Genomic DNA, 11,198 nt, shown 5'->3' with positions numbered 1-11,198 from the left:
TTTTGTTTTTTATATTTTATATTGTATCGAATAAAATACTTATTGTATTGTGTTTATAGATTAGTAAATAAAATGAGTTTTCTTATGATTTTCTTACAAATATTATAGTATATGAAATATGCATATATGCATTTGTAAAAATATGCATAAATGTACCAAAAATGTTGATTTTTTTGGTTAAAAAATATAGTATTTTTTAAATATTCCATTTTTATTGATTTTTAAATGATTTAAAAAAATGCAGCTTTTTAAAAAAAATATTTTTTTCAATTTTTTTTTCAAAAATTCATATTTTCTATAAAAAAACTAAAAAATCTGCACTTTAAAAAAAAACTGAAAAATACTATTTAAAAAAAAAAACTGAAAAATACTATTTTTAAAAAAATCTGCAAAAAACTGAATATTTTTTTTTCAAAAATTCATGTTTTCTTTAAAAAATTAAAAAATCTGCACTTGTAAAAAAAAACTGAAAAAAACTCTTTTTTTAAAAAAATCCGAAATTTTGATTTATTATGTAATGTTTTAGACATTTCTATTAATATGTAGAATACCACAAAAAACTAAACATTAAATGAAATCGATAAGATTACGATCATGCCCTTAATGAATTAGTTTTGATCTAACGTTCCATTTTTAGTTTTCGGGTTCTCGAGCAACTATAAATTCTCAACCGATCCCAACCCTATATATATATATATATATATATATATATATATATATATATATATATATATATATATATATATATATATATATATATATATATATAACAAAAATAATTAGTCTTTTAATCATTTTGTTTGTAGTTTCTTTTTCAAAGTAACAATTTTATTTACTATAATAAAAAAGAAAAGAAAATACTAAAGTTTGTTGAATTCACTTTGAACACGTTTTTTATTTTGAAATAAACAAATAATTGTTATCGTTTCCATTGTCTAGAAAAACTTCTTTTGTATTGTAAGGAAAATATTTATATAAGTAATAACTATTCTAAAAATAACTTTCCTTTTTTGGTAATACTGATATTTTTAGCAATGATGTAACTCATACACAAAAGTCCACGTTAAACGCTTATCCTATCTTTCTCTAAAATTAATAATATCTAAATATGTAAATATATGAGGCACGTCAAGTATGCAAAATAGTAAAACGGATGGTGACATGATGGGGTATTGAATACGGTGAATAGACAAAAATGATGCGAGATACGTAACTACGTAAGTCGGTAAGCGGATGACCTGAAAAATGACAAATATAGTATGTCGGCATAGCTGTTAGCTTAAGGGTGTTTGATGTAGGATATTTGTTTTGTATCAATTGTATATGAATATATGTATTACAAATCAGTGCAACATTGTTTTTTCATAACTGACAATATTGGACTTAATAATGGACTTTATATAAGGATATAAAAAAATGTTAGGGGACTCCGATTTCTATGGAAAATATACTTTTTTAAAATTGGAGGGTAGAAATGGGATTAACCCATTTTATTTTTGGGATTGTGGTGATACAGGGTCGGACACAAAATTTTATAGTAGGGATGACACGAAAAATTTAAATAGTTACATGTTAGATTTCGATTATAATCGTTATTTCGTTCAAGAGTATTTCAGTAATTTAACAGTGAGTTAGTTAATTTGTTCGATAGAGTAGCTTCTTGTTAATCAGCTGTATATAATCATCTTTGTAATAGTTTTTGAAGTTTATGAGAAAATTCGGTTCTTCTCTTCATTCATCGATTCTCTTTCATCAAAGTTAACATGGTATCATATTGATTTGATCTTCATCTTCCGCTCATTTTACTGTTCATCTTCATTTCCAATCGATTTGATTCTCTGTAATCAATCATGTCTACATCAAATTCGATTGATCCAAATGCGATTTCTGTTTCCAGTCCATATTATCTTGGATCTTTTGACACTCTGAGTTCAATTCTTGTTTCCAATCTCTTTAATAGCGTTGGATTCAATGCTGGGAAACGTGCTATGACAATTGCTCTCTCTGCAAAACACAAATTAGGTTTTGTTGATGGCACGATTGTTCAACCAGATACATCTTCTCCTAACTACTCCAGTTGGTATCGTACCAATTCCATGGTCATCAGCTGGTTATTGAATTCTCTTCACAAGAACATTGCTGATAGCGTTCTTTTTCTCCCAACTGCAACTCAAATCTGGAACGAACTGAATCAGCGTTATGAACAATCTAATGGAGCTCTCATTTACCAAATTCAACAAAAACCCTATTCAATTTCACAAGGATCAGATGAGTTTTCTACTTATTACACTAAATTCATGAAAATCTGGGATTGATTGTGTGTAGTACAAGATCTTCCTGCGTGTTCTTGTAATGCTATTGTTGCTCTTAACAAATTCCTCGAATATCAAAAGTTAATTCAGCTTCTTATGGGGCTTAATGATTCCTACAAAATAATTAGAGGTCAGATACTTATGATGAAGCCTCTTCCCACTCTCTCTACTACGTATGCTTTAATTCTCCAAGAACAACAACAATGAGAGATTAATTTTGTTCATGTGTTTACCACTGACGCCATTGCCATGAATGTTTCACAAAATCATACTCTTCAAAAATCAAAAAAGTCTCTCACCTGTACACACTGCAAGAAATCTGGTCACACTAAGTCTCAATGTTACAGGCTAGTTGGATTCCCCTCCAATTTCGAATTCACAAAGGGAAGAAAAGAAGTATCATCATATGTTGTTCACAATGCAACTAATACTTCTAATATGAGCTTTTCTCCATAACAATATCAACAACTACTTCAATTGTTGAACAACACCACTCTCAATAGCAGTTCCTCTTCTTCTCAAGTTAATTCCACCATTTCAGAAGGTGCTCTTGATCTTAGGTATTTTTTTTTTCATTTAAACATTTTTGTGCAAATGTTTATAATTCATCTCATCTTCTTCAACAACATAATTCTTGGATTATCGATTATGGTGCCACTGATCATATTTGTTCTAATCAAAGATTTTTTGTTTCACTTACTAAACTTCTTCAACCTCATTTTCTTGGTCTTCCTAATGGCATTGACACTTCTATCATTTATATTGGTGATGTGGCAATTCATGATTCTATTATACTTCATGGGGTATTATATGTTCCTCAGGTTAAGTATAATCTTCTTTCTATCCCAAAATTCACATCACATTTGAAAACATTTGCAATTTTCACTGATGAGAATTGTCTCCTGCAGGACCCTTCATTGAAGAGTAATTTTGCTTTTGGAATTCTTGGCAAAAGAGTTAATGATCTATATGTTTTTGATCATTATCAACTCAAGAACTCATTAGATTACTCTATTTCTGTTCTTCCAAGTTCTTTGTCTTGTAAAACTTCTGTATTCAGTCTTTTTTCTTTTGATTAAATAATGTCGTGGCACAATAGATTAGGACATGTTCCTATTGATAAACTCAAAGAACTTTGTCTTGTTTCTTCTAAATGTAATTATTTGAATGTTGAATCATGCATTGTTTGTTCAAAAGGTAAACAACGAAACTTACCATTTCCACATAGTGCATCCAGGTCTAAACATTCTTTTAATTTAATTCATGTGGATGTATGGGGTCCCTATAAACATGTTACACATGATGGTTATAAGTACCTTATAACTATTGTTGATGATCATAGTCGACATACGTGGATTCATTTGTTATCCCATAAACATTATGCTTTCACTCATCTTAAAGCTTTTGTTAAAATGGTGAAAACTCAGTTCAACAAAGTGGTCAAAGTTATTCGAACTGTTAATGCAATGGAATTGGGATCAAGCATAGACGAAGTCTCATTTTTTCAAGACAATGGAATTTTACATCAAAAATCAACACCCTATAATTGTAGCACCTGGTTCTTGGTATGTATGATTTATCTGAGTATTTTACATTTTTAGCCTTGGACTCGGCGAGTTGTAGGCTAGACTCGCCAAGTAGGGATGGGATTTTGAGCACGTTTAAGTTGGTAACTCGGCGAGTCCATCAGTCTGGAAGAAACCCTAATTTCAGGGGTTTGCACCCTATTTAAACCCCCTTTATGCGCCCCAAGTTAGCCTCCTTCACCCTCAGAGCATCATATACCGAACCCTAACCCTCTCCTTGTGATTTGAAGTGTTCTTGTGTTTGTTCCTTGAAGTTTGAAGAAGAGAAGGAAGGAAAGACCAAAAGAGAAGGTGGAGAGCAAGAATCTAGGACTTAATCCAGAGTTCATTGAGGTACAATTCGGATCTATTCTGTTTTTATGCTCAAATCCCCATTAGAATACCATTAAGCTATCTTGGATCCATTTCCAAGCTTGTTAGTAGTATAGGGATGATAATGGGCTGAATAGCTACTAGATCTAGCTATGTTTGAGTTCCAGAAGCCTAGATCTAATACCTTTATGGGGCCATATTTCATGAAAGCCCTAGATCTACCCCTTTTAGTGTGTTTTGAGCCTTAGAATCCCCATGGATGATTATATACACGTAAAGTTGGAAACTTTACGTGTTAACCGAGTCTTAGGAACCCAGATCTATGAATGGAATGCACTGGATTCAAGCAGAATCGAGTGTAGAGGGATTGCATATATGCGACTCGGCGAGTTGTTCTTCGAACTCGGCGAGTCGAGTCGCGAGTCCCTGATTTTTTCCCCTTTTCGAGTAGGCGAGTAGAGCAGTGAGCCATAGGTGGACTCAGTGAGTCGGAAGCCAGACTCATCAATGGAGGGACTCAGCGAGTCAATGCCCTGACTCGGTGGGTCCAAGGCAATCTTCATAGAACTCGGCAAGTTGTTCATCAACTCGGCGAGTCAAGGACAGAACGTGGTCATCAGATGAAGATTAACTCGACGAGTTGTTCGGACAACTCGGTGAGTTGGATGAAGGACCATTGAGTATTCAGTTAGGAAGAGAAATCGTCGAGTCAATGCCTAACTCGACGAGTAGAGACGGAGTAAGGTCAATCGATTGGATATGGACTCGATGAGTTGGCAAGCCAACTCGGCAAGTCGGGTCAACTGGAATGTAACGTCCCAAAATTCAAGACTAAAAATTTTCTTTTAATAAAACATTACTTAAGCAAAACCATCAATCCAAACATAATTAGAGTATTAATTTCCAAAACACAGGTTCATTATCAGAGTAAAACATTCCCAGGCTGTCTAATCTATGGTGTGTGCCATGCGATCACCCCGATCTCTTCCCTCCGCTACCGGAAGTACCTGAAACCAAAACTGAAAATCGTAAGCACAAAGCTTAGTGAGTTCCCCACCCTACCACATACCATGCATAAGCACATACTGCACATACTGGGCCACGCCTGCTATTCTGGGCCTCACCCCTACCTCGGGCCTCGCCCGCTACAACGGCCCCGCCGCTCCAGGCCCCGCCTGGCTTCGAGCCCCGCTCGGATACAGATCTGTTTCACTTAGGCCCCGCCTGACATAGGGCATCGCCTGCTAACACATAATAACACATAATCATACTGCAACACATAAGCTAAACATATACAATGGATCATGTCCTAAGGCCTCGCTATCCTGGACCTCGCCCTAGTCCTGCTACTGATGAGACAGGGAACCCCGTCCATGCTCCTGCTGATAGTGAGATACAGGCCCAACCCATACTCACTCCTTCCCTAACTTAGGCCTCGCCCCTACTCTGCTGCTAATAAGATATGGAACACCATCCACACTCTGCCATTGGTGAGATACGGGACCTCGCCCGCACTCACCTCCCTACCAAGCACATACATGTATCACACAGACAACAAGTATAAACTATCATATAAACCAATCCTTGGGCACCCGCCCACTGTCATTGGACCTCGTCCTGAATATCATACTAGCATACTGTGCCTAGGGCTAACCCCCGGGTCTTCTACTCATAACTACATGGGCCGACATTGTGGCCGTAGACCCATTCATACAAAGGGAAACTCACCTGCGTTGGCTGAACTTGCTGATGATCCCACTAGCCGCTGCCCGACAACTCTCTGAACTCCTACTCCACCCGCTCCCCGAGCTACCAACAACAATGCAACACTGAGTCTAACTGACCCCCGAAAGACTACCAAGTCAACTCTGGTCAAAGTCAGAGTCCTGGTCCAAGTCAACCTTCCAGGTCAACCCTACTTGTCGAGTCACCCTACTGACTCGCCGATTTCATAAGTTCAGAGTCCTTCCACTCACGACTTTACTCGCCGAGTCAGTCCATGACTCGCCGAGTCTACCGATTTCTGAGTCCTGACCTGACCAACTCACCGAGTCTCTAGTCGACTCACTGATTCGAGTCTAAACTCGAAGGGTTTGGGGTTTTGCGACCTGACTCGCCGAGTCCAAGAAAACCTTCAACAGACTCGCCGAGTTGTTCTTCCAACTCGCCGAGTTCCTGCCCATCTTCATCTGACTCGACGAGCTGTTCATCCAACTCGTCGAGTTCCTCCAAATCTTCATGCTACTCGCCGAGTCCACTCAAAAGGACTCGCCGAGTCCATTCATATCTCCATACATGCAGAGGATTTTTGAGTCATGCATGGACTCCAAACTGTAGATCTACCCTTCCCAAGCCTATTCCTCACGTAAAGTTGCAAACTTTACGTGTAGAGAAAGAGATCTAGGCAAAATACACCATAAACTAGGGTTTAATGCAAAGAGGTTCTATAATCAACTCAGGGACTGAAACTTTATGCTTTCCAAGACCAAAATACACTTAGATCTGAAGTAGCAACTCCAGATTCGACTTCTAACTCAAATGGATATCTATCCATGGCTTAAAAAGCCCCAAATCTCACAACCAAAGAAGATCTAAAGGAAAGAAACGACTTATTACCTTCAATAACTCAGAAAGGCTCCACAAACTCCAGATCTGAAGCCAATCCTCGACGCTTCACTGATTCCCCTCTTTCTTCTTCCTTCAAATCACCCAAAAATGGCTTGGAAGCTTGAATGCACAACAATGGAGGCTTAGGGTTCGTATTCTGGGTGAGAGAGGCAGTAAAGGAACCCTAGGGGAGAGAATGAGACGTTTAAATAGGCTCCAAGTCCTGAATTTAGGGTTTTCGTCGCACAGACCAGAGTCGCCGAGTCCACTTGGCCAACTCGCCGAGTTGGTCACTTACTCCTTGACCCGGATCCCGCTCGGACTCGCCGAGTCCCTCCTTGGACTCGCCGAGTTGCCCCTAAAAATTAGGGTTTTCTTTCCTTTCTTGGCCTTCCAGATTTTGGGTGTTACAACTCTCCCCCACTTAAACTAAACTTCGTCCTCAAAGTTTGCTATGGCCCACCGCCTGGGATCTGCCTCCAATACCCCACCAATTATTCCAACACCAGCTGCCTACCTTCGCTGGTCTTCCATCCGGTCATTCTGACTAGCATCACTCCTTGCAGATAATCATATCGGGTCAACTCTGACCCTGATCATTTTGGAAACACAACTTACTCAACCGACAACCTTCTGGTACTCTCCGAGTACTGCAACTGAACCCATAGGGATTCACCCCTTCTTTCCTCACGCGATTCCCTTGCCTTCCCAAGACGATGCCCCAAAACAACTATCTCCCCTGCCATCGTGAAGATCCTATCTTCACCAATCCATTATACCCGCTAAATACAGTGCGGGTCATTACCGCCAGTAACCACTGACACTCCTCTCTCTGACATAACTTGGTGTCGAGCGCCCCTCGACTCACTAACCGAATTCCACCATACACTGCTTAACCGTACTACTACTGACTGAAAATTCTGATATTCCTTGTCTGCCTTCCGGATGAACTGAGACAACCCTGGTCCCTACCAACCTATCAATGTCTGGATTACCGGCTCCCACTGGTAGCTAGTCCCAACACCACCACTAGTCGCTCCCAGCGACTTCCGAAGAAACTTCGACCACCTATGACTGCTCAATCTAATCTGCCATTCAGGCACTACAAACCTGGGATCCCCGATCCCCTAACTTGACACTAAGGTCCCTACCAGGTCTCACCTGTGCTACTAAACTCACAGGCCTCGCCCACGGGTCCCACCCGCCCCTATCCTTCTAGTCCCACTAGTCTAATCACTCTCGCTCGGGCCTCGCCCACGGGTCTCACCCAACCATACTACCGAGCAACCCTGCTCTCAGGTCTCACCTATACTGCTATTCTCATATGGGCCTCGCCCACGGGTCTCACCCAACTATATCCTGGAGCGGCCTCCCCCAAGGTCTCACCTCTCTAGGGCTATACAGGCAAACTCCCTATCATTCTCATCCACTACTCATTCCTGATCCCTATCTAATCACTAGGAGATAAGGGCCTCGCCCCAACTCCGCCAACGAAGCTACTATGGAATGCTACAGCTTGCCCGCAGTCTTACATCACCTTCTATCACCAACTGCTAGCGAATGCTACAGCTGCCCCATAGTCTTATAAAAACTTCCACCACTGACTGCTAATGAATGCTACGGCTGCCCTGTAGTCTTACAACACCTTCCACCACTGACTGCTAATACGAAAGCACCCCGTGCTATCAGTTCTCAAGATCCTCCTACTTGAATTCCCAACCACATACTAACCATCACCAATACACACACTTGCCTGAGAGGGAGTTTCTCAAACTCCTAACCTTGAACTCCTCAACCCATCAAACGCTGAACCACTTCTTTTTCTTCTCGGAGGTCGCACACTCATCCTGGATCTACGTGCTCTTGTCTTTGCACGCTCGGAGGATTCTCCCCCACTTCGATCCTGCTTAACCCTTTCTGCTCAATGCTCGAAAAGAAATCCCAATCCTCGCTACCATTCCATAATCAACCTGCTGAGGAACCCCAAGCTTACCATATCTAGGGATCTAACCAGTCCATTTCTACAACTATACGGCCCCAAACTAGCGAGACGTACCAAGTCCCTCCTAGGCATGCTACAGTTACTGCACCCTAAGTAACCTTCTCCAATAGAACCCATCCCTTAACCACTAATCCAATATCCAAGGTATGCAGATGGAAAATAACTCGATCACAATCAACCGCACAAAATAAAATGCTCATACCGATAATGATGCAGAACCATAACAATATAATCATGCACAAACAAAAGAACTGAAAACGGAAGTCACATACCTACAACGTCCGGTGTTGCTCACGTCTCCAAGGTAGTCATCTGAAAAGTCCTGCCTCCTACTGCAGGCGCCTCTGCACGGCCCTGACGGCCGTCTGTGATCCTCAAAGTTGCAGGGGCAGGTGCCATCACCCGTCCTGCTGAAAACAAACTGGGGCACTGGGCCTTCTTGTGGCCCCGTTGATTGTAGTGAAAACATATCAAGTCTGATCCCTGTGTCGTGGTAGCAGTACAATCCCTGCTAAAATGACCAGTCCGACCGCACTTGAAGCAGCCAGACTCACCACCGCTACCACTCCTGCACGTGCCTCCGTGCATCCTGCCACACTTCCCGCACCGGCTGCGGTCCTGATAATCCCTTGATCTCGAATCCGATCCCTTGGGCCTTTTGCCCGAACTAGCGGCTACCTGAACCTCATCCGGCTTCCTCTTCCGGATCTGCTCCAAATCAATTTCCCTCTCTCTAGCCCGAGAAATCATATCTTCCAAAGTCTTACAACTGGATCTGCTCACGAACTCCCTGATGTCATCCCTCAACATCTCATGGTATCGGGCCTTCTTCATCTCTTCATCCGCGACATATTGCGGTACAAGAAGAGCCCTCTCCCTGAACTTGGTGGTGATCTCCGCCACAGTCTCAGTGGTCTGCGTCAAATCCTGAAACTCCCGTGCCAACTGCTGCACCTCAATAATCGGCGAAAACTCCGCCCTGAACCTGGCCGAGAAATCGCTCCAAGTCATCGTGTCCAACGCGACATCATCCCCCAAAGCATGACCAATCTCCTCCCACCAATCCCTCGCTCTGTCCTTCAGAAGGCAGGAAGCGAGTCTGACCTTGTCCCCCTCAGGACACCGGCTCGTACGGAACGTGTTGGCAACATAAGCCAACCATCTGCTGCTAGCGATGGGGTCCCTAGTCCCATGATAATCTGGTGCCCCGCAAGCCCTGAACTCCCGAAATGTTAAGGTGTGCGCTCCCATCAAAGCCATCATCTCAGCACGGAAGGCTCCCAGCCTCTCATCCAAAATCTCCAATATACCCTCCTTGACCGTGCCAAAGATCACAGGATTCTGATCTAGCATACTGCGCGCAACCTCGGCGGATATCAACTCCCTCATTCGCTCCTAGAGCTGCTCGGCCCCTGAACCCGAGTCTGATCCCTCTCCGGTGCCTAATCCGTCCGTTGGTCTCTCTCGCAACGTCACCATGCTGAAAATATACCACAACCACTATCAGAATACTCATCACTGATGCGAGACCAAACACACCCTACCAGGTTCCCAGTCTTGTCTCGGCCTTTCCCGAATCGAGTACGGATCCTCTGCTTTCAGTAGTACGGGCCCATACTACCTTCCACATCTATCTGTACTTTCCTCAGGAATTGCTTTGACTCCACCAGGTCCCTTATCCACTAATACTGCTCCCAACACTATCTCATCCTAGGCTTACCCTAGGGAAACCTCTGACTCAACTCAAACCAGTCCTCAGCTGCTGAAGGTCTCCTTGTGATGCCAATTAGCCATCACCTGGATACCATCACATGTGACGAGGCTCAGATAATCCTTCAAGTAAAAGACTTGTCCCTACAACGGTTGGACTCAAACAAGAGCTGCGCAATAGGACCAAATCCAGCACTCTGAGATTATTCAACCCTGATCACATGTGACGTGTCGTATCCACCCAATGGCTAACTCCCATCACTCAGAATTCCCATAATGCACAAAGCAAGCAGCATTCAGACAAGGGGAAAATCTAGCAATAACATACTTAAGCAATCATATCCACATAAAAAGAAACTGAACTAGCATGCAACACAAACTCATAGACTCACACAAACTCAGAAACTCAGGCATAACCTAAACAGACTATCCTACTACTGTCTAATAAGCACTACTATGCAGCTCAAAAGCACAAATAACAGGCACATAAGGCATCATCCCTAGATCCTTAGTCCTATTCTAGCATGCTGTTCTATCAATTGATAATCATAACATAAACTTGTATGGGTATTTTGGGGTACTTACTTGAGTTGGGCTGATTGCATGCACCACACCCCTTTTCTCTTTTCAAAGTTCTTTTCTTTCTGAATTCTTTTTGCTTTTCTAAAA

The 11,198-nt window shown here is 41.8% G+C and overlaps 1 protein-coding gene across 1 annotated transcript; it reads left to right on the top strand.

The window, feature by feature from the left end:
• Positions 1-1,850: 1,850 nt before the first annotated feature.
• Positions 1,851-2,315, top strand: LOC111912610 (uncharacterized). Its single transcript, XM_023908355.1, has one exon. It carries the CDS (start codon positions 1,851-1,853, stop codon positions 2,313-2,315), a length of 465 nt encoding a protein of 154 aa, XP_023764123.1.
• The last annotated feature ends 8,883 nt before the right edge of the window (positions 2,316-11,198 follow it).

This window comes from Lactuca sativa, chromosome 3 (genome assembly GCF_002870075.4).
Source record: "Lactuca sativa cultivar Salinas chromosome 3, Lsat_Salinas_v11, whole genome shotgun sequence".
Lineage (NCBI taxonomy): Eukaryota > Viridiplantae > Streptophyta > Magnoliopsida > Asterales > Asteraceae > Lactuca > Lactuca sativa.
Note: the sequence above shows the minus strand (reverse complement) of the source record. Positions and strands in the feature narration are given on the sequence as shown.

What these genes read in the sequence shown, in the direction of transcription:
- LOC111912610 (XM_023908355.1), top strand. Translation starts at nt 1,851, where the DNA reads ATGTCTACATCAAATTCGATTGATCCAAATGCGATTTCTGTTTCCAGT.